This window comes from Lynx rufus, unplaced genomic scaffold (genome assembly GCF_022079265.1).
Source record: "Lynx rufus isolate CCGP_SWC_20201006 ecotype Redwood Valley unplaced genomic scaffold, mLynRuf1.p SCAF_24, whole genome shotgun sequence".
NCBI lineage: Eukaryota > Metazoa > Chordata > Mammalia > Carnivora > Felidae > Lynx > Lynx rufus.
In genome coordinates, this window is record NW_025814839.1 from 3,770,847 (window position 1) to 3,794,667 (window position 23,821).

Below are 23,821 nucleotides of genomic sequence, written 5' to 3' on the forward strand. Positions count from 1 at the left end.
AGGAGGGGACCAACCCTTCACCCTGCCCAGCTCCAGGGACTGACCCCCAACATGCAGGTCCCCCTGACAGATGCCCCCTTGCCTCCCCCAGGCAGCATCACCCCAAGAATCCGCACACCAGAGACAGGCTCAGATGACGCCATCAAGAGCATCCTGGAACAGGCCAAGAAAGAGATCGAGTCCCAGAAAGGGGGTGAGTGTGACCACAGCAGGTGAGGCCTGAGGCCTCCAGGGACTGCCCAGAGCAGGAGGTAAGGCCTGGTCCACCTTCATCCACCACAGCGGGGATTCCGAGCAGGTCAGAACTGCTTTGCCAGCCAACCTGCACCAAGCAAGGTCTGGGCCTGGAAAGCACCAGGTCCAGGTTGGCACGGCAGCCACCAGCCATGTGTGACTATATCCATTCAAATTGTTTAAGGTTAAATAAAACTACAGCTTCAGTTCTTCAGCCTCACCGGCCACATTGCAAGGTGACAAGTGAGACGCCGTAGGAGACACCCAGTGACTGCTGCAGCACTGGTCTGGATTGTCCGGATGTCCTCAACTTTGAGGAGACACAGTGACCAGCAATCACACAGGAGCTTGTCAAGAACAACGCTCTAAGCCTCACCCTCCTCCCTGCACCTCCTCCACTTTCTAGTTCCCAAGGAGACCCTGTTTTCCTGCCTTCCTCCTACCTCCCAGACTGCACCTTCTACACTTTCCCAGGGCCCTATATTAGCCTCCTCGTGCTACTGTTCGGCCACAGACTCAGTGGCTAAAAACAACACAGTTTATTCTCTCACAGTCCCAAAGGCCACAGTCAGCCTCACTGGGCTAGAGTCAAGGTGTCAGCAGGGCTGTGTTCCCTCTAGAGGCTCCAGGGAGAATCCATTTCCTTACCTTCTCGAGCTTCTGGAGGCGCCCACATTCCTTGCTTCACGGCCCCTCCTGCATCCTCAAACCCAGCATCATAGCATCTTCCTCTCTGTCTCTGATCCTCCTACTTCCTCTCACAAGCACCCTTGTGATGATGTGGGGCCCACCCACAGAACCCAGGATCTCAAGACCCCTAACTTAATCACATCTGCAAAGTCCCCTTTGCTGTGTGAAGTCACGGTTCGGGTCCCAGGGACTGGGACGTGAGTGCCTCTGGGAGACCCTCATTTAGCCTACCAGAGTGTACATTCTCCATCAGCCCCTCAAACGCAGGGTGCCCCCCAGGCCCTCTGACTTTAGTCTGATGTTTCTTAGGTGAGTTGGTCCGCTCCTGGAAGTTCCAACAACAGCCAAAACATCCCATCTCCGGGCCACACCTCTCTCGAGAGTTGTGGAGCCATAAGCCAGCTGCTGGCTGGGAATGTCCACCAGGGTCCCGCACTGACATCGAAGAGTCAGTGTGTCTGAGACAGAACTCACTCTGTGCACCCACCCCCCTCCCCCTCCCCGAACCCACCAGCTCAGGACTGGGAACCTGTCGAAGATGGTGCCCGACGCCCAGGCAGGGTGAGAGGCTGTCCTGGACTGCCACCATCGTCACTTGCTGGGACTGTTTCATTAGCCTCTTCACTGGTCTTGCCAGTGATATTCTAGGTCCCACTGCAGCCCATTCTCCACCCAGAGGCCAGAGAGATCTTTCTGGAGCATACACAGGGTCATGTCACTTCCACAGCTCCTCCCCATTGCCCTCAAGATAAAAATCCCAGATCCTCAGGGTGCCTGGGTGGCTCAGTTGATTGAGCCTCCAGTTCTTGGTTGCAGCTCAGGTCGTGATCCCAGAGTCGTGGGATTGAGCCCCATGTCCCTGGGTGGGCTCGCACTGCGTGTGGAGCCTGCTTGAGATTCTCTCTCTCTCTCCCTCTGCCTTTCTCCCTTACTTGCTTGCACTCTCTCTATAAAATAAATTTTTATTTTTTAATTAAAAAACCCCAGCTCCTCAACAAGGCCTCCAGGCCCTATGGTCTTGACTCCTCCCAACACCCAATCCTTCTCGAATGAAATGCTTATAGCCATGTCCATTCTCATGCTACTCCCTATGCCCCTAATGCCGTCCTCACGCCTGGCCAATTCACAATTCGACTCAGAAGTCACCTCATCCAGGAAACCCCCCACCTCAATCCGGATGGAATGGATACTGATCCTCCTTGGACCCCCTATAATCACCTATATTGCTTGGTGCAGTGGAGCCAGAGTGGCCTGGCTGCAAATTTTGGCTCTGCTGTTTATTAGCTGTGTGACCTTGGAAAAGTTACTTAGCCTCTCTGTGTCTCCATTGTCTTACATTTAAAATAGGCACAGTATTAGTACTCCTTTCCTATTGTTGTGTGAGGATCCTGTGTGAGAATAGGACTGGCAAGCACTCAGCCTGAGGGCCTGGCATGTCGAAGGTGCCCCTGAAGATCTAGCCATCATCATAGTTAACATCGTCATTATTTTTCTCTCTCTTGTTGCATTTGTTCATGTTACACATGCCTCTGCTGATATGTCTGTACTTCCTATCAGTCTGAGGGTTTTTTGCAGCCAGGGACCAACTTGCATCCCTGCACCCAGCACTGTGTAGCACAGCACAGTGTAGACTGTAGCGGACTTTGAACCTGATGCTGGCTTCCATGCTCCCGCTTTGTGGTGTCTGCTGCCCCCTGGTGGCACCTCAGAGCAAGTGTCTCGATTCCCAAGCCTCTGCTGCTGGAGAGCCAAGGGCCCTCCCCCTGCCTGGTCCCTGGGAGGGGCAGAGGATGCTTACCCTGCTAGGAGCCTACACTGCCCCATCCAAATAATCCACTGAGGCCCATCTATGTACACCTTAGTTTCTTCTTGATCGGCTCCTGGACCAAGAGAGGCAGTCATTCAGTAAACATTGGTTAAGCACGTACTGCATACTGGAAACAGGTTACAGCTGTGAACGAGACACACTAGTGGAGTGAAAAGAACCATGAGAAAAAGACTAATAGAACTCTTCCATTAAACAACAGGACAGCTGAGACCAGAGAGGGAGAGATATACTCACAGTTACACAGAGGCCAAGGGAGAACCCAGGTCTCCTGGCTCCCTGTACAGTGCTCTCCCATGGGGGTGGAAGGGTCAGAAACAACACACAAGACAGCACGGAGATTAAAAAGGCAACATCACTGCAGAGTGGGCCAGCCAGGGGCATTCCATGCAGGGTCTGTGAGGAGAGGGCAAGGGAAAAAGTGCCCGGGTTGTTGCCCCATGCCCCTGACAAGAGTGAAAGCAACAGCCCCCCAGGGAGGAGACAAATATGGCTAACTGCTAACTCGAGAGTTCTGCTCTGGGAATTGAGGGAAATATCCAGGATGGGGACAAAGATTTATATACAAGCTATTCCTTTATCGTTGCTCACAGCAGTGACAAACTAGAAACAACCTAACTGTCCAGCAGTGGGGGATCAGGTAAATAAAGCAGAGACTATACCTTCACGTGGCATAGGCAGCCATGAAAGATAGAACTTCTAATCATAAGACAAAATACTCGTGTTGATACTGGGTGGGGGCAAACCGGGCTACACTCCCACATCAAGTATGATCGCCCCATGTATGAAGTTAGAAAGCAGCCCAAAGGAAATACGTGAGGAGATTTCATGTGGTTGCCTTTGAGAGAGAGATCAAGGGGATTTTTCTTTTCATCTTAAGTTTTGCTTTCTTAACTCTCTGCAACAGGCATGCAGTACTCTTTTATTTTAATTGAGGCAAAATTTACTAACCGTTTTAAAGTGAACAATTCCATGGCATTTAGCATATTCACAATGTTGGGCAGCCACCACTGGATAGCATTCTGTTTGTGTGACCATGTCACTATTCATTATCCTTTCTGTTCTCCGTGAGCATTTGGGCTCATGCCATTATTTTGCTATTAGAATAAGTGAAGCGGCTTATTTTGTGTGCTGTAGTGTTTTTCTTGTCTTTGACATTTGCATAGATGGATCTTAGCACATTTAAAAGACAGGTCTTTTTTTACGTTACATTTTCCCCATGAGCACTTTCTCTACGTAGGCTAAAATCTCTGTCTACCTGGTTTGTGATGGGCTGTCTAAGATTCTGCCATACGGACGGACCATAATTTATCCAACCCCCGATTGTTGGACACAGAAGTTGCTGCCAACGTTTTGCTGGCATAAACACAGGCATACCTCTTTTGAGTGCATTTCGTTGTGCTTTATAGATGTTGCTCTTGGTTTAAACTAAAGGTTTGTGGCAACCCTGTGTCAAGCAAGTCTGTCGGCAGCATTGTTCCAGCATTTACTCACTCGGTGTCTCTGTGTGACGTTTGGGCAATTCTCTCAGTATTTCCAATGCTTTCATTATTACTCTATTTGTTATGATAATCTGTGGTCAGAGATTAGGGCTTCCTGAAAGCTCAGGTGATGGTTGGCATTTTTGAGTGATGAAGTATTTTTTAGTTAAGGTATGTACGTTGGGGTTTTTCTGAGGCATAATGCTGTTGCACACCAAATAGACTACGGTGCAGCATAAACATAATTTTTGTATACGCTCGGAAACCAAAAAAGTCACTTGACTGGTTTTATTGCAGTATCTCCACAGTATCTCCAAAGTATACTTACACAGATGCCGTGAACATCTTTGCCCTTGAAACCATGCCCCTGACCGTGGGCCTCTGGCCACCCTGTCCTCCTCCCCACAGGTGAGTCCAAGAACTCCACGGCCCCACTGGGCATCACCAACGGCACAGCCCCCGCCAGCACCTCGGAAGATGCCATCAAGAACATTCTGGAGCAAGCGCGCCGCGAGATGCAGGCGCAACAGCAGGCCCTGCTGGAGATGGAGGCCGGCCCCCGGGGCCGCTCGGTGCCTCCCTCGCCCCCAGAGCGGCCCTCGCTGGCCACTGCGAGCCAGAACGGGGCTCCGACCTATGTCAAGCAGGAGGACAGCAGCGGTGGTGGTGGCGGCGGGGGGAACCAGCAGCAGCGCCACACAGACCTCCCTCACGGTCTTGTCCCCTGCTGCCTTCGTGCAGAGCATCATCCGGAAGGTCAAGTCGGAGATTGGCGACGCCGGCTACTTCGACCACCACTGGGCCTCGGACCGTGGCCTGCTCAGCCGCCCCTACACCTCTGTCTCACCCTCCCTCTCCTCCTCCTCCTCCGGCTACTCCGGACAGCCCAACGGGCGGGCCTGGCCCCGTGGGGACGAGGCCCCCACGGCCCCCGAGGACGAAGTGGCGGGGGGCGAGGATGAGCCTCCCAGAGTGGGCGAGCTGAAGGCCGAAGGTGGCGTCCCCGAGGCGGGCAGCGGTGGGCGGCTGGCCTACTACCCAGCGTACGTGCCCCGCACACTGAAGCCTACCGTGCCGCCCCTGACCCCCGAGCAGTACGAGCTTTACATGTACCGGGAGGTGGATACACTGGAGCTGACGCGCCAGGTCAAGGAGAAGCTGGCCAAGAATGGAATCTGCCAGAGGATCTTCGGGGAGAAGGTGAAGATAGTGGGGCCCACGGGACCTGGGGCGGGTGGACCACCGGAGGACCCAGCCCCCAGTGTTCATGGCCTTGAAAAGACAGGTTGTGTGCATGAACAGGAACAAGGCAAAAGCACAATTCAAACCCAGGTCTGCATGACCCCCAACCCTTTTTCCTGCATCCACTCGTCCCTGGGCCCTGTGGGAAGGGAGGGCTGGGCTGACATTCAGTTCTATGGTTGTTAAAGCAGTGAAATGCTTCCCTCTGGTTAGGAGTAGCCACTTACCTCTCCTCCTCCAGAACCCTCCGTTCCTCCCAGTGGTCCAGCCACTAAAGGGTTAAGGCTCAGCCCAGCCAGGGTTCCCCTGCAATACCAGTGGTTAAGTAGTTTTGAACATCACTTCTGCCCTTGGCAGAGGAGCAGGTCAAGAGTCAGGTGAGTTGAGAGGAGGAGGAATGACGTCAAGGGAAGACCCCTCTTCCTAGAGGAGGGGGCTTTTGAGGGGGCTTAAAATCAAGAAGGATTCTTACACGTAGGGATATCTGGAAGGGCACTGCAGATGGGGGGGGGGTGGTGGGCACAGCACAGGCACACAGCAGGCACCTGGGAAATGAAGAACAAATCAAGGCAGCCCTGGCCTCCCAGGGAATCAGAGTGAACAGTGGGCCAAGTGTCCTGCAGAGAGGGAGGGAGGGGATGGCCGGGGTCCCAGGGGCCTGCCTCCCTACACTTCCTGCTCCGCCCATCCCCAGGTGCTGGGCCTGTCACAGGGCAGTGTGAGCGACATGCTGTCCCGGCCGAAGCCGTGGAGCAAGCTGACACAGAAGGGGCGAGAGCCCTTCATCCGCATGCAGCTGTGGCTCTCAGACCAGCTCGGCCAGGCCATCAGCCAGCAGCCCAGCGCCTCTCAGGGTGAGTGTGGTCGGGACCCTCTCGTGGGCTGCTGCCAGTGTGCCCCTAGATGGTCTCCCTGCTTTTCGTCCTTCCTTCAACCAGAGGGATGACGTCTGCCGGTGGTTTTAAACTCTAGGTGGCGCCTAGGTGTCTACAGCAAGCGGAGAAAATCATCTTTGGATGCAGAGCTGCCCTCCCATCCCCTGACCAGAATCACTGATTGATCTCTTTTTCCAAGCGACCCAGCATTCAGCCTCAGAATCCTTAGCACAGACATTTGGGCTGTTATCCATCCATTAATGATGCACAGGCAAGCTGGAGTCTGAACGTTGCCTGAGTGAGGAAACTGAGGCTCAGAGAGTTGCCCAAAGTCATAGAGCTAGAAATGGAAGGACGGAGTCAGGGGAGGGACTCTAGGAAGTCTAGGCTCCCTCTGCCATGATGAGCAGTGGGCAGGTCAGTCAGTCCTGGTGAAGTGCAGGGATCAACAAGAATACTACCATAACACCAGGCAACAAAATCATCCCAGGAGATGGTGTTTATTTCAGAAGTTCGTGTCCACAAGACAAGACCGCACATTGTTGGAGCATTGGCTACAAGCCTATCGATTAAAATATCAAAAAGAGGGGCACCTGGCTGACTGAGTCGGTAGAGCAGGTGACTCTCGATCTCAGGGTCGTGAGTTCAAGCCCCATGCTGGGTGTAGAGCTTGCTTAAACAAAATGTTGGGGCACCTGAGTGGCTCAGTCGGTTAAGCGTCTGACTCTTGATTTTGGCTCAGGTCATGATCTCTTGGTTTGTGGGATTAAGCCCTGCATTGGGCTGCACACTGATAGCAGAGCCTGCTTGAGATTCTCTCTCCCCCTCTCTCTGCCCCTCTCCAACTGGCACATGCAATCTCTCTCTCACTCTCTATTAAAATAAGTAAACCTTTAAAAAAAATTTTTAATGTCAAAAAGAGTCACCACTCACCAGCCTGGGAAGAGGGGTTCCACAGGGAAGGGGACCAGGAGGAGATCGGGAGGGGAGGGCTCTGGCTGGCTCTGTTACTTTTTTTTTTTTCCAGAGAGAGAGAGAGCACAAGTGGTGGAGAAGGGCAAAAGGGAGAGAGAGAGAATCTTAAGCAGGCTCCATACTCAACGCGGAGTCCAATGCAGGGCTCAATCCCATGACCCTGGGATCATGACCTGAACCAAAATCAAGACTCAGGATGCTCGGGGCGCCTGGGTGGCGCAGTCGGTTAAGCGTCCGACTTCAGCCAGGTCACTATCTCGCGGTCTGTGAGTTCGAGCCCCGCGTCAGGCTCTGGGCTGATGGCTCGGAGCCTGGAGCCTGTTTCCGATTCTGTGTCTCCCTCTCTCTCTGCCCCTCCCCCGTTCATGCTCTGTCTCTGTCTGTCCCAAAAATAAATAAAAAAAAAAACGTTGAAAAGAAAAAAAAAAAAAAAAAAGACTCAGGATGCTCAACCAACTGAGCCACCCAGGCATACCTGTTGCTTGCTCTTTGTCTTTAAAACAAACAGGGAGGGGAGCCTGGGTGGCTCAGTCGGTTAAGCGTCCGACTTCAGCTCAGGTCATGATCTCACAGTTCATGGGTTCGAGCCCCACATCAGGCTCTGCGCTGAAAGTTCAGAGCCTGGAGCCTGCTCCAGATTCTGTGTCTCCCTCTCTCTCTGCCCCCTCAAAAATAAACATAAAAAAAGTTGGGGAGAGGGGCGCATGGGTGGCTCAGTTGGTTAAGCATTAGACTCTTGGTTTCGACTCAGGTCATGATCTCAGGGTTCATGGGTTCAAGCCCCAGACTCTGTGCTGACGGCACACAGCCTGCTTGGGATTCGGTCTCCCTCTCTCTCTCTCTCTGCCCCTCCCCTGCTCGCTATCTCTCTCTTTCAAAAATAAACATTAAAGGGGCGCCTGGGTGGCGCAGTCGATTAAGCGTCCGACTTCAGCCAGGTCACGATCTCGCGGTCCATGAGTTCGAGCCCCGCGTCGGGCTCTGGGCTGATGGCTCAGAGCCTGGAGCCTGTTTCCGACTCTGTGTCTCCCTCTCTCTCTGCCCCTCCCCCGTTCATGCTCTGTCTCTCTCTGTCCCAAAAATAAATAAACGTTGAAAAAAAAAATTAAAAAAAAAATAAACATTAAAAATTTTTTTTTTAAATAAAAAGAGGGAAATTTGAAGCAAATAACAGAGTGTTAACATCTATTTGGGTCATGGACCCAGGGAAGGGAAGGAGGATTTACATTTTCTTTTTTGTATATTTCTAGACTTTGAAATATTTTATAATTAAAATTTTAATTGAAAATGCCTGCCCCACCAGGCTGTTTTAAGAAGCACTCCAACAGTTCTAATGACCGCTGCCGTTTGTCACACACACGGCTGAGCACCTGGTACTTTCATCTGTAATCCTCACGTCAGTCTTGACTGGAGGGACTGTTTGTCATTCCTACTTTCCAGAAGAAGAAATGGAGGGTCTGAGTAGGACAGTGATTTGCCCAAGGTCACCCGCTGGGTAGTGGCAGAGCCAAGCTTAGAACGCAGGGCATTTAGCCATTAGGGTCCACAAGAGTGCCCACCCCAGAGCCCATACCTGTGGCAGAGTTCCCGTCCTTGTGCTGTGTTGTGTTGTATTTTAATTAGTTTTCTTATTCTGGTAAAATTGATGTAACATAAAATTTACCATTTGAACCCCTTTTAAAGTGTACAATTCAGTGGCATTTATTACATTCACAATTTTACACAACCACCACCTCTGCCTAGTTCCAGGACATTCTCATCACCCCCAAGAAGAGCCCTGTGCCCATTAAGCAGTCATGCCCACTCACCCCTCCCCCAGGCCCTGCAACCACGAATCTGCTTCCTGTCCACATGGATTTGCCTCTTATCCATGGAATCGTACAATATGTGGCTTTTTGTGTCCGGCTTTCACTTAGCATATGTTTCCAAGGTACATCCAGGCTGTAGCATGTGTCAGTACTTCATTCCTTTTTATGGCCAAATGATATTTCCTTCAGACCACCTTTTGGCTACTGTGAATAATGTTGCCATGAACACCCATGTGCATGTTTTTGAACACCTGTTTCTGATTCCTTTCGCCGTATACCTCAGAGTGGAATTGCTGGGTCATATGATTTTTTTTTAATGTTTTTATTTATTTTTGAGACAGAGACAGAGCGTGAGCAGGGGACGGGCAGAGAGAGAGGGAGACACAGAATCTGAAGCAGGCTCCAGGCTCTGAGCTGTCAGCCCAGAGCCCGACGTGGGGCTCGAACCCACAGACTGTGAGATCATGACCTGAGCTGAAGTCGGGCGCTTAACCGACTGAGCCACCCAGGTGCCCCATATGATTATTTTTTTATAGAGTTTATCTATTTTGAGAGAGAGCGTGCACTCACATGCACGCATGGCAGAGAGAGAGGGAAAGAGAATCCCAAGCAGCCTTCATGCTGTCAGTATAAAGCCCAATGCGGGGCTCGAACTCATGAATGGTGAGATCATGACCTGAGCTGAAATCAAGAGTCGGACACTCAACCAACTAAGCCACCCAGGTGCCCTGGTTTTATGATAATTCTATGTTTAACTCGCTGAGGAGCTTCCGACCTGTTTTCCATAGCGACTGCACCATTTCACGTCCCGGCAGCAGTGTGGTGGGAGGGGTTCCTATTTCTCCACCTCCTCACCAACACCTGCTATTCTCCCTCTTTGACTGTAGCCATCCCAGCGGGTGTGAATTGGTATCTCATTGCAGTTTGATCTGCATTTCCTCTATGTCTAATGGTTCTGGTTTTTAAAAATGTCTTTGTTGTGTAGGATAGGATTAGGCAAGGACAATCAAGAAAGGTGTTCCTCGTGGAGGAAACAGGACAAGCAAAAGCTAGGAGGATCATTCACAGATTGGGAAGGGAGTGAGGCCCAGTGAGCGTGGCCACCCCTGTCCCTCCACAGACCAGGAAGCCAGGGCCCAGGTTCATGGAAGCAGAGATGTGAGCAGTAGCTGCCGGCTTGACATGGTAGGGGGTGGCCGATCCAACCAAGGCCCCCACAGCCACCACCTGTCCACGACCTAGAGGCAGGAGAGGTATCCACTGCCCATAGCGTCCCACAGAGTCCAGCCATCGGGTGGAGTATGAACCTGTTCCGGCCCCCATTTTGTCCTTGGCCCGGCGACCTGAGGGTGAGCTGCTTGCCAAAGGCGGGTTCCAAAGCATGGCCTCCCTCACACCAGCTGCCTGCCACAAAACCTGCTTCAAATCACCAGCCCTTCAGCGAAGCCCACAGTGGTGGGCATGGGTACATGTGTCTGAGGCTTCTCAGAATTCTCTAGCAGTTGAGGAAGCCCTGTTCTCCCCACATCGTCTCCGACTTTTCTCCGAGTCTCTCCGTGTCATCTTTTCTCTCCCCTCTCCCTTTTCTTGCTGCCTTTCTTACTCTTTGTCCCAGTCTCTCTCCCCACATCGCCTTCTTTCTGTGTCCCTCTCTCCCACTCTATTCTGTGTCCTCTGTCACTCCATCCCTCCTTCCATCTCTCCCTCACTGTCTCTCTTCATCGTAACCAATTGTCCCGTTTACCCAGGGCATGGGACTTTCTGTACGACAACCAGGAAAGGCCTGGGCAGACAGACCAGGTGGTCACCTCCTCTCCCCACTCTGCCCCGCTCACATTCCTGTCCAGAGCCCCTGCTCAAGCCCCAGCCAACCTGACTGTCCGTGTCCAGCCTCTCAGTGCTTTGTATTTAGTGTGTTCCTCCTGATAGAGTTGATTTCTGAATCTTTCAGTAATTTTGTCAGAAGCAGTCCTGGAAGTCAGAGTAGTCAGAAGAGGCCAGTGTTCTGCCTGGAGGCTGGCTGGTTTCAGGCTCATCATCTGGGTTGCCCTCCGTCTCCTCATCCCGCTCCCTCTCTGGTTGGAAAGCTGGCCCTTTAGGTGGGGATGCAGGTTTTCCAAGAGGCAGATGCCTTCGAAGACCCTAGATTCTCCTCCAGCGGAACCCAACCCCTCTCCCGTGGCAGCGAGGAAAGGACTCTTGAAACAGCCTCTTGCTTCCCCAGACTGGCCCTTCCCCACCAGCTTTGCCTCTCTGATGGTGACAGTGATGGGGGGGGGGGGTGGGGAGAGAACGTGTTAGCTCCAGCATCACGTTTGCCACCTGGATGACCAGGATCACCCCAGTTTGGGGGAGGCGGGGAGCAATAGTGTTCTCCTGACACCAGATATGGGCGGCCAGCCCCACAGGGCTGTGATGTCACCACTCAGAACTTGGAGGCTTCACTTTGCACCTTGCAGGGATAAGCAGAGGTCCTGACTCAAATTTATTCATTCAACAGGCTTCTGCCCAACACCTCCTTCTTCCCCAGGCTCAAGGACTCACCCACGACTTACCTGTGGTCCCTGCCTCCAGGGGCTTGTCATGGATAAGAGGAGAGTGATTCAGGGACTGGGCTTTAGCAAGGTCATCCTACCCAACCTGTCTTCCACTTGGCTTTTCTAATATATATTCACACAAACATCTTTTGGTAAATGAAAACTGTGGCTTATAAACTCACTTTTTAAATATGCCATTGTACTGTGGACATCCTTTCAGCTTTGTTGAGATAAACTTGACATATTAACATTGTGGGAGTTTAAATGATGATGATATGGTGATGATATGATATGCCTATGTATTGTAAAATGTTTGCCACAGTAAGACTAGTTACCGCATCCTTCGCCTCACGTAATTACCATTTTGTTGTTACGTTGGGAATAGTAAAGTCCCTCTTTCATAGGCAGTGTCGAGTATAAAATACTGGATTGTTAACCAGTCACCACACTGTACATTAGATCCCCAGAACTTACTCATCTTATGTGGACATCTTTTCATTATGTTGTTTTATGTTTATTTGTTTATTTTGAGAGAAAGAGAGCACAAGCAGGGGAGGGGCAGAGAGAGGGAGAGAGAGGATCCCAAGCAGGCTCTGTGCTGCCAGCACAGAGCTCGATGTGGGGCTCGATCCCACAAACTGTGGGATCATGACCTGAGCCGAAATCAAGAGTCGGACGCTTAACCTACTGAGCCACCCAGGCGCCCCTCATTATTTTTAATTGCTTCAGGAAATGACCGTATTTTATTTTGCTGATCTCTGATGGTTGAGCTTAAAGGGGTTGCCAACTTATTTTTTTGTAACTTTTCATTTCCGAAGTAATCTCTAATTAACTGAAGAGTTGAAACAATAGAACAAGCTCTCTGTACCCCACACACAGGCTCACCAACCGCTAATTTTGCCACATGTGCGCTCTTTCTCTCCCGACCATTTGAGGTATTAGTTGACAACATCATGTCCCTTTACCCCTAAATGCTTCAAAAAGTTTTTTCCCAAGAATGAGAAAGAAATGTGACAATGATACAATACTGTTAAGGTAGCCCACCATCTATATTCAGGTTTCTTTGGTTGTCCCTATAATATCCTTCACATAATTTTTTAAAGTAAATTATATGCCCAACATGGGGCTTGAACACACAACCCCAAGATCAAGAGTCGCGTGCTCTACCGACCGAGCCAGCCCGGCACCCCATCCTTTATAAAATGTTGTTTCTCCCTGTCTAGGATCAGATCCAGGACTCCTTGTATTTAGTTGTCGTGTCTCTTTAGTCTCTCAATTTGAACAATTCTTCTGCCTCTCTTTGTTTCCCAATTTTGACATTTTTGAAGCCGGTCATTCTATAGACTGTCTCAGTTCAGCTTTGTCCGATGCTTCCTTGCGCACTTTTAGGAGGAATATCACGGAACTGATGCTGTGTCCTTCTTCTCAGTACACGGCATCAGGAGGCATCAGTGTTCATTTGTCCTTTGATTGGCGATGTTAACTTTGATCATTTGGTTAAGGTGATGCCTGGCAAGTATCTATACTGAAGAGTTAACTACTTTTCCCTTTGTCATCAATGAGTGTCTTATAGAGAAATACCTAGAGACCGTGTAAATACCCTACTCTTCATCAAATTTGTATTCACTAGTTTTTGCATCCAGGATGGTCCCTGCCTAAGATATTTACTATTGTGGTTGCAAAATGGACTGTTGCCAACACTTGGCCCTAACAAACAAGCCATCCAAACCATATTTGTCTGTTCCAAATGGCAGTAACTGCCTTCTCTGTCTCTCTGTGGCCCACAGCCAGTCCCACGGAACCGAGGTCCTCGCCGTCCCCACCCCCTAGCCCCACGGAGCCGGAGAGGAGCTCCCAGGAGCCCTTGAGCCTGGCACTGGAGGGCAGCAAGGAGAACCAGCAGCCGGAGGGACGCTCCAGCTCCTCGCTGGGGGGGAAGGTGTACTCGGGCAGCCAGGCCACGGGGGGCATCCAGGAGATTGTGGCCATGTCCCCCGAGCTGGACACATACTCCATCACCAAGAGAGTCAAAGAGGTCCTCACAGACAACAATCTAGGTACAGCGTGGTGGGAATCAAGGATGCTGCCTCCTGCCTTGATTGGCTCTTATTTGCCTTAAGCAGAGTGTCCTCACTGAGATCCCAGGGCCCAGAGTCCAGCCTGCAGGTGCATCCAGGACTCTGACCTGGGTCGGGTCCCTAGAACAGGACAAAAGGGAGGTGAGGGCAGGTCTGACGTGACCTGAAATCCTCAGCCCACAGTTGACAGTGAGACTCTGGCACAATCCTGACCCAGTGCCGAGCCCCTTGCCCTCTGGGGATCCAGGGGAGAAGCTGTCCTAGAACTCTTACATTCTTTGGATCACAAAATCCTCTGAGTCTCCAGTGCAGGTCATGCCCCTCTCCCAGAGGGGTGCACACGGACCCCAAATTTTTCATTGCAATTTCGATTATAAAAATAAGACATGTTCATTATTTTAAAATACCAAACAGTCCGGGGGGGGGGAGCTAAAAAGTAGATAAAATTCCCCCAACCTCCCAATCATCCTCCACAGTTCTTATATCTTTGATACTTTCTGAAAACCTGCAAGAATATGTGTATACCTTATTTCTTCATTTTTTTCCCTATGTAGCCGAATTTATATACGTACTGTCCTATAATTTGCTTTTTAGAAATGAACACTGTTTTGTGGACGCCCTTCCACATTAGAATGATCAGACCCCCTGCAGTCTTTTTCCCTGTTGCAGACTGTTTCGGGCCAGGGATGCCCCACATTTTTTACCCAATTGATGGGCATCTTGGTTATCTCCAGTATCCCTCCGCCTTTGAAACTACACCCGTGTGCATCTTTGTGCCTTTGAGCAAGTACAACTGGTGAATAGATCCCAGGCAGTGGAATTGCTGGATCAGAGAATATGCACATTGAACTTTTGATAGAATCTGTCAAATTGCTCTCTAATGAGGTGATACTAGTTTGTATGCATGAAGTTTTCAGACACGTTCAGGGAAGCTCCTATGAGGAAAGAAGGCCTAAATTATGAAAGCGTTTTTGTGGGTAGCTGTCGGGTCCCCTAACCCCAACCCCCTTTTTACAGAAAAGTCCCCTCCAGATTCACACCTGGTGTGGGTTCCCCGGTGTGTACGGTCCTTCCTTCTGAGTTAGTGGAGACATCCCCGGGTTCTCCTCTTTTTCTTGTCTCTTGAGAGCACTCTTCCCAGCCTGGGGGTAACAGGTTGCCCTCCCCTGTCCCTAGGGCAGCGGCTGTTTGGGGAGAGCATCCTGGGACTGACGCAGGGCTCCGTGTCTGACCTGCTGTCCCGGCCCAAACCCTGGCACAAGCTGAGCCTGAAGGGACGGGAGCCCTTTGTGCGCATGCAGCTGTGGCTCAATGACCCCCATAATGTGGAGAAGCTGAGGGACATGAAGAAGCTGGAGAAGAAAGGTGAGCACTGGGTATTCGGGTGTGACTACAGGCTTTCCCTTTGGAACCGTACGTAGTGGTAACACAGATAAACCCAGGGCCCCACCGATCCCACCTCAGCCTGGTGCGGGCTGCAAAGAAAAAAACATAGCAATCCCCCAGAATATAATTGAAAGCAGTTAAAACATTTACTATATTTCCCGTGAAAATCCCAATACCTCCCCTCTCCCAGCATCCTTCCATACACCCAGAGCTGCTTCAAAGTCTTTGCCAGTCCCAACTGCATATTCCCCAGAATGCGCTCTCTCTCTCTCTCTCTCTCTGATCCCTCTTTGCCTATTACCCAGATTCTGAACAACAAAGCACAAAATTGGTCCAGCAAACAGGAGTCCTCCTTTCTGGGTGTGGAGGCGATTGCAGATTCTTACATTATATCCCTGAAAACATGAGCTGGCATTGAGCACCTGCCGTGTGCCCACCCAATCTCATGCTGTGCTGAAGGGATTCTAAAAAGCTCAAGGTTGGGAGATGAGATACAAGGAACTGAAAAGTTGTCACCCAGGGCACCAAGGGCCCAGGGCCAAGCCAGGCTGTGAAGGGCACACAAGCTGTTGGCATCTGTCAACTTTGCAGTTGAGAGCTTGGCCTGCCACTTCCTGGCTGTGTGACGTTGGGCAAGTTAATCCCTCTCTCTGTGCCTCATTCGCCTTCATCTGAAAAATATAAAAGTCTCATTGCTGTGAGGATTAAAGTACATCCTCCATTCTGCAGTAGGTTTCGTTTTCTCCCCTACATTTTGACAATTTGAGGGTGCGACGTGCAATTACGGGGATGGTTTACATTAATGTCCTTCCCCGGCCCCCAAGACTGCAGTGACATTCAGTGACGCTTGTGTCAAGAGACGCTGAGTAGCACCGGTTTTGAGCACTTCCTGGGAGGGCCCTGCTAAGCCCTCTGCCTGCTTGACACCTGGGTGCTAATGGCCAGACTTAGAGGCGGGTGTGAGCAGACCGGCCTCTCGGCCTCTCGGCAGAGGGGCCGGAAGGATGTGGAAGCAGAGCGAGGAGGGGGAAGAGGATGAGAGTGGCAGCGGGCCCCTGAGTTTGGGGCACCAGCCTGCAGCCGCCCCCTCCCCTCGCCCCCGTGTGCTTGCTGCCCCTGGGGGCTGGGCCTCGGGTCAGCCCCCCTCAGCGCTTCCTCCCCCGCCTGCCCCAGCCTACCTCAAGCGCAGGTACGGCCTCATTAGCACCGGCTCCGACAGCGAGTCTCCAGCCACCCGCTCCGAGTGCCCCAGCCCCTGCCTGCAGCCCCAGGACCTGAGCCTCCTGCAGATCAAGAAGCCCCGAGTGGTGCTGGCGCCCGAGGAGAAGGAGGCGCTGAAGAAGGCCTACCAGCTGGAGCCCTACCCCTCCCAGCAGACCATCGAGCTCCTCTCCTTCCAGCTCAACCTCAAGACCAACACCGTCATCAACTGGTTCCACAACTACAGGTGCAGTACTGGGGCGTGCCCACCGGGAGGGTGGCCCCATGCCAGGGCTGGGGGAGCCCAGCTGGGCCTCTGAGAGGCGGGGAGACCGTGTTACCTAGGTGTTTAGATGCAGATCCAGGCAAACCTGGGTGTAAATCCCACCTCCACCATTTCCAGCTGTGAGAACCTGAGCGGATCACTTCACCTCCCTGAGTCTCAGTCTCCTGACCTATAAAATGGGAACCGTAGTGGGATCTGCTTCCTAGAGTTGTCCTGAGGATTCAGTGGGCTACCGTATTCACACAAAATACTGGCCACATGGTGTGGGGTAGGTGATGACATTGTTGTCACTGCCTTAATTACTCATCCGGTTTGCTCTGTGTCTGCCTCTGTGAAGGGACAAGGAATGGTATTTGGGGCACAAGCCTGAGGAGCCCTAACAGCCCACTGAGACTCGTGTCGGGGCCCTGATTTGGGGCTCTTGGCCTCTCTCCCCGCAAGGCCAGAGGAACCTCTCTGGCAGCCCCTTAGCCTCCACCCTCCTGGAGGAGTGAGTGATGGCTGTTTCTATGGCTGCCTCCCACTCACCAGTCTCTGGTGTTGGGAGTCCCTGGCCCGCAGTGGTGGCTGGGCCTCCTGGGAGTTCAGTCCCAGGGCCGGCTGGGGGCATTGACTGTATTCAGTTCCTGAGTTCATTTCCTGAGTTCAGGGGAGAGCGCTGCAGAGAAGGCTTGGTGGAATTCTAGGGACCATCTTTGGGCCCCCTCCTCCCACCAAGCCTGAGCAGGAAAGGTCTCTGGTGTCCGTGTTGTGCCAGACAGGGGAGTCTACCAATGTATTCCAGGGGCAGAGAGAAGGTGTCTTGCTCCCTAAGGAAGAAGAGGAAGGAGGAGCTTAGAAAGGTGAAACATTTGAAATCTCTGTCCACAGCCCCGACACAGGCATCACACAGACCTGAGTTTAGTTCCACCTTGGCCGTGTGCTCTTGGGCAAGTCACTCTATTTCTCTGAGTCTCATCCCTATTTTACAGATAAGGAACCTAATACTCACCCCACAATGCTGAATCAAGGATCAAATGAAAAACTTGAGGCATAAATATGTTGTTAAATATTACTGCTTATGATCTGGCTCAGACTTGGAGCCTTCTAAACAGCAAATGACATAGGTCCTTAAGTCCTTATATCCCCTTTCCCTTCCTGGGGGATATGGGGATATCCTCTCCCCTCTTGTTCCCCACAGGAACTGAGCACTCCACTTTTATCTAACATATTCATTCAACAAATAGTTAGCAATGTAAGCACAGTGATCCAGGATCTGGAGATACAGGGGTTCAAAGCCAATATCCCTGGCCTTATAGAGCTTAAAATTATGAACCAGACAGTGTTACTACAGTTTAATTGCTATAAAACAGGAAAGAATAAGGGGCTAAGGAAAAAGAGAATTCCGTCCAGGGAAGACTTCCCAGAAGAGGTGGCATTTGAGCTGGGTTTTGAAGGATGACAAGGAATTTGCACCAAGAAGCAGAGAGAATTACACTCCCAAAAGAAACTGCTCTCAAAGAGTATAGAAGAATATATTGTTTCATTTGGTAAATGTTTATTGAGCACCTACTCTGTACCAGGCACTGAAGAAAACAAGACAGAGTCCTTGCCCTTAGCATCTCTTACCAGCAGGGAAGGTCACTATTAAATGAGCACTCATATTAATGTATCATTACAAACTGCAGTGAACTCTGGGAAAGGTGAACAACAGGATGTTTTGAGAATAAATTACCAGGGAGACCCTGCTATAGATTTAAGAGTCAGGAATTAAAAAAAAAAAGGCGGGGGGGGCACCTGGATGGCTCAGTTGAGCTTCCGCATTCAGCTCAGGTCATGATCTCGCGGTCTGTGAGTTCGAGCCCCGCTTCGGGCTCTGTGCTGACAGCTTGGAGCCTGGAGCCTGCTTCAGGTTATGTGTTTCCCTCCCTCTCTGCCCCTCCCCCACTCGCCCTCTGTCTCTCTCAAAAAAAAAAACGTTAAAAAAAATTTTTTTAAAGCAATTAAAAAAAATAGAAGAAAGAAAAAGAAAAAAGACTAGTTTATACTATGGTGTGGATGACTGTTCGCCTCACATTTATATTTGAGCTACAGTTTGGAAGTTCTGATGATGGGACTTCAGGCACTGAGTCATTCTAACCCCCATCCGATCAATCCCACCTCAGTGGAAACCACTCGGGCTCTCCCTGGTCCCAGCAGCTATTCCTTCTAGAGGAGACTGAGGGTGAAGGTAGAGTCCCTTGAAAGGTGGGCAAGGCCACCTTTGTGGAGAGACTGGGGACTGAAGCAAATGACCCCTCACAGTCCTTCTAGGCCCAGGATCCTGGGATGGCACTCCATCCCCAACCTGGGCAGGGAGCCAGGGAGGCAGGAGAGTATAGCCAGATAACTGGGTCCCCGGCCCAAATGCTCACTCTGTGAGCATGTGCCTCTCTGAGCCTTGTCTCCTGTATCTATAGGAATGAGACTAGTATCTCTCTCATGAGGTTATTATGAAAAATAAATGAAATAATCTGCAAACAGTGTTTGGCCTGGTGCCTGATACATGATAAGCACCCATTATTATGATGTTTATAATTACAATTTAAATTGTTAGTATTATATATCAGTAACATGTAGTTTAATATAAATGGGCAGAGGGCCACAGCACTGAAGGTGCTGAGGAAGCCCTTTTGCTCTATGACCTTGGACAAGCCGTTCGACCTCTCTGACCCTCATTTGTCTTTAGGAAGATAACTGCTGGGCTTAGCCCCAGTCCAGGCTCTTCTTGCTCTCCAACATGTGTCAGACCAAGTTTCCCTCTGACAGCAGGGAAGCGGTTGAAGCAGGGAGAGAGAGAGCAAGCTCTGGACTGGAATCTGGGCTACCCAGGTTCTGGTCCTAGCTCTGCCGTGCGCACCGTGGTGGTCCAGACAAGTCACTCTCCACACTTCCCCTTCTGGGCTGACGTCTAAGAGTCCCTCCAGGAAGGAAGCAGAGAGTTGGGGCCACAAACTAGATCTGGGTTTGGCTTCAAGAAATACTCTAGACTGGTGCCGTCCAAAAGAAACATAATGCGAGCCACATGGCATTTAAAGTTTTCTGGGAGCCACATTAAAAAAATAAATAAAAAGAAACACACGAAATTAATTGTAATTTGCTTTATTTAGCCTAAATAACCATTTCAATGTGCAGTTAACATAAAAACGTAATTCATGAGACCTTCTACTTTTTTCGTAGGAAGCCTTCAAAATCCAGTATGTATTTTCACCCTTAGAGCACATCTCAGTTCAGACTAGCCACGTTTCAAATGCTCAAGAGCCACGTGTGGCCAGTGGCTACTGTACTGGGCAGCACAGGTCTAGGTCATGAGCTCTGGGATCCAGCAGTCCTGAGTTCAAGCCCTGGCTCTGCTCCTTACTGGCCGTGTGACCCGGAGCAGGTCGCTCAACATCTCGGAGGCTTATTTCCTCCTCCGAGAAGTAGGAATAATAATAGCACCCGCTGGTAAGGTTGTTGACGGGGCTCACTCAGATGCCGCCTGCCAAGAAGCTTAGTGCTTAGTGAGCCCCTGGGGAAGTGGGTGGGGACAAAATGCCACTTGTCGGGATCGAATCTAGGGTTAGCCAGGTCCCCCGGCCAGCCCTTCGCTCACCGCCATCTCTGCCCCAGGTCCCGGATGCGCCGGGAGATGTTGGTGGAGGGGACCCAAGACGAACCAGACCTCGATCCCAGTGGGGGTCCCGGCGTCCTGCCACCAGGCCACTCCCGCCCAGACCCTACCCCACAGAGCCCTGACTCTGAGGCTGAGGACCAGAAGCCTCCTGTGAAGGAGCTGGAGCCTCAGGAGGGCTCTGAGGAGCGCGTCATACCCCCGACCACCCAGGACAAGGCCCAGGTGAGGATTAAGCAGGAACAGACTGAGGAGGATGCAGAGGAAGAGGCGGGAACCCAGCTCCGGGACCCAGGGGAGCCAGACGAAGGCCAAGGTTCCCCCAAAGAGGCGCAGCCCGACCATCCGGGTAATGACAGACTCCCGAAAGTGGCCCCAGGGCTCCTCCTTCCAGGCGGGACCACTCCAGACTGCCCCTCACTGCAGCCCCCCCAGGAGAGCGAGGGTGGGGAGCGGCTACACCCGGACCCTCTGAGTTTTAAGTCGGTCTCCGAGTCCTCGCGCTGCAGCCTGGAGGTGTCGCTGAACTCACCCTCAGCCGCCTCCTCACCGGGCCTCATGATGTCTGTGTCACCTGTCCCCTCCTCCTCAGCCCCCATCTCCCCATCCCCACCCGGCGCCCCTCCCGCCAAAGTGCCGAGCGCCAGCCCCACTGCCGACACGGCTGGGGCCCTGCACCCCAGCGCCAAGGTGAACCCCAACTTGCAGCGGCGACACGAGAAGATGGCCAACCTGAACAGCATCATCTACCGGCTAGAGAGGGCCGCCAATCGGGAGGAGGCCTTGGAGTGGGAGTTCTGAAGGCGGCCGGGCGCACGAGGGCAGGGGGCACACGGGGGGCCGCCCTTCCCGCTCTCACTCGCTCTGCCAGGCAGGGTGGGGGAAGGAAGGGAGGAACTCGACCATCAAAATGTGGGCAGCAGTGTGATGCAGTTTACGTTTTCTGTCGTAACCCTAGTTCTGGGACGCGGCGCAGGAGCGGGTGGGGCGTGTGCCACCACCGCCTCTCCTTGGCACCCGCCGCCCGCGGGGCGCCCCCTTCTCCACCCTGGCCTCTCTGCGGGAGGCACAAGCGATGTGGCACCACATTCTCACCTGGAAACTCCAAACTCTTTTAGAAAAATAAATATTTATAGACCTCTTTTAGATATTTTAATAAAGGATCCTTTGGAATTTATTCCCAGCCAATGCTGTTTTGATATTACAGAGAGTTATAAAATCAGGATGCGGTCACAACTGTTGCGAAGTATACACCGAAGTTGTGTCGTTTTTGCCACTAGATGAGATTAAAAGAAGACAATTGTTCAAAGCCATCACAAAACACTCTAAGACTGACCAAAATTTAGATGACCCTTGAACTGCGGTCTTTTGCCACATCTGTCTGTGAGACACAGCACACTGCTACTGCCCTTCCAGAAACCGTGCTGAAAAGAGAAAGTCCAAAAGACTCTAAACGAAAACCTCAATGCCGTTGAGGATGTGTTTCATTCTGGTGGTCTGTTTTGCAACCTTGATAACACAGAACGTCCCGTGCCGTTGTAAGTGTTGTAGAGATGTGGGCTGTGGCCGGCCATCCTACCCGAGATGTGACCTGGTACAAAACAAACTACTTCTCCTCCCTCCAGTCAGAAGCCTGTGGGCCACGGAGGTCGGACACCCAGCCTGTCCATCTGTAGACGAGATGTGTTTCTGGATCCTTTGGAAAGCTGGGCGTGGGGTCAGGTGATTGGAGGGCAGCATTTGAGCCAGAGTGACCCTGTTCCCCAACCTGAATCGTGGCCACGGCACAGGAAGTTTCCCCACTGGCTTTCCAGAGCAGGACTGTGGCCACCATCTCTCCCTCCCTGTGTTTTAAGAAAATAATAGCGATGGTCGTCCCACGAGCGCCCAGCACCAAAAAGTAGATTCATCTATCTAGAGACCCCAGCCCTCCTTCTTGCCATCTTCTCTCTCAAGTTGACCCAGGTGCTGTTTCTGGAAGGCATCTGCAACTCCCAAGTCCAGAACAAAGCGAGAAGGTTGAGTTCATGGCATGGCCACCATACCCCAGCCTCTAAGTCTACCCTCCTGCCTCCCAGCGCACGACCTTTTGGGGAGCAAAGACTCCATCCCCCCAACTCGGAGAAGCCCTTCCTCTAGCATCTTCGTCGTCAGGGTCTCTGGCAGGAGAGTTCCCCGTTTGGATGGAACTGCCACCATGTTGGTTTTTGACTCTCTCCCTCTCTCTCTCTCTGTCTCTCTCCCGTTTTTATTTCTTTTCCTTTTTCAAACTCTCTGTGGGAAGGCTGAGTTGGTTGACTCCCCAGCTGAATCCAGAATGACGATGAAAAGGTGGCCATAATCGGTACCAATCCAATCCCAGGGGGAGACGGCTGGTGGGTCTCAAGGATGCAGCAAGCATTTCGAAACGAGGCCAGTAAAACCCAGTGATCAGAAGGGGACAATTGAGGGCTGTTCCAGAAATCTCAACTCTCATGCACCCAGCCCAGGCTGCAGTCTCCACACGAATCAGTGAAGAACAACGCAAACCCTGCAGGAAAACGTCCTTTTCCACACACCCAGGCTATGCATTGAAGAGTTTTCCACTGTATACATTTTTATCCAGAGGAAGGTATTTTTATATTTTGACAATAGGAAACAGTGACCAATTTTCAGAGTAATCAAATCTGGAACAAACGAAACGTCTCCTTTTAGCCACCGCCGCCCTGTCACAAGACAACCGTGAGGAAACACACCGCTTTCTACTGTCGAAACCCATCCAACATTGAAACCCAGGCTCACCCGTAGACTACAGATCTTAGAGGACTAAATCTGGCTTTTGTGTGACGGGATTTGATTAAGCACTTAGGATAGTCTTTTGAACACAGAAATCCTGTTGTACTTAAAGCTAGCAGACCCATGAACAACTTTGTCAGGTTCACGTCCTATAACGGTAAAAACAAAACAAAAACCCACAAAACCGTTTCTATGAGAGATTGATGAACTTTGTTTAAAATTTTAAAAACACGTTCTGTAAACGCGTCGCTCAATACAGAATTGTATAATAATGTCTGGGTGTCCTGCTTGCTTTGTTCTGCAGCTGGGGAGGCAAATTGGGGGTCCAGTCTGGCCCTCATAGGCATTTTACAAAACAGTATTTTTTAAAACTGACCTTTTAATTAGTTTGCCACCATTAAAATATGGGGGCGTGTCACACAAAAATCTCAATTACCGGCTTCTCTTGGAAACTGTAGATCTGTCTGGCCACACTGGACCAAAGTTGCAGTGTGACCGCAGCTAGCTGAGGAGCAGATCCCCCCCCCCTTTAGACAGGACATTTGCCTGTGAACTGCATCAGCCCTCACCTGTGCCACCTGCCTGGGTCCTACGGACATCTCTGTTGGTGATTGTGCTACGGGCTCCAGCAAAGGGAAATGGAAGGATTGGAATCCATTTTTCTCCTCAGTGCAGCAGGGTGGAATCAAGTTAAACTCTGGGGCCAAGATCATGCCCTGCCCCCAGATCAGTGGCCACAGGTCATAGCCCTACGACCAACCAGTTTACAAGCTGTGCCCACCTCAATGGAGTGAGTAG

At 51.4% G+C, this 23,821-nt stretch overlaps 1 protein-coding gene across 1 annotated transcript in view; it reads left to right on the forward strand.

Annotated features, from left to right (window-relative positions):
- Window positions 1-21,065, forward strand: part of CUX2 (cut like homeobox 2) — a 263,190-nt gene extending 242,125 nt beyond the window's left edge. Inside the window, 8 exon segments of the mRNA XM_047088255.1 lie at window positions 92-193; window positions 4,639-4,895; window positions 4,897-5,430; window positions 6,167-6,326; window positions 13,455-13,724; window positions 14,922-15,110; window positions 16,305-16,578; window positions 20,248-21,065. Coding sequence (XP_046944211.1) covers window positions 92-193; window positions 4,639-4,895; window positions 4,897-5,430; window positions 6,167-6,326; window positions 13,455-13,724; window positions 14,922-15,110; window positions 16,305-16,578; window positions 20,248-21,049 — 2,588 coding nt within the window. The 3' untranslated portion in view covers window positions 21,050-21,065.
- The last annotated feature ends 2,756 nt before the right edge of the window (window positions 21,066-23,821 follow it).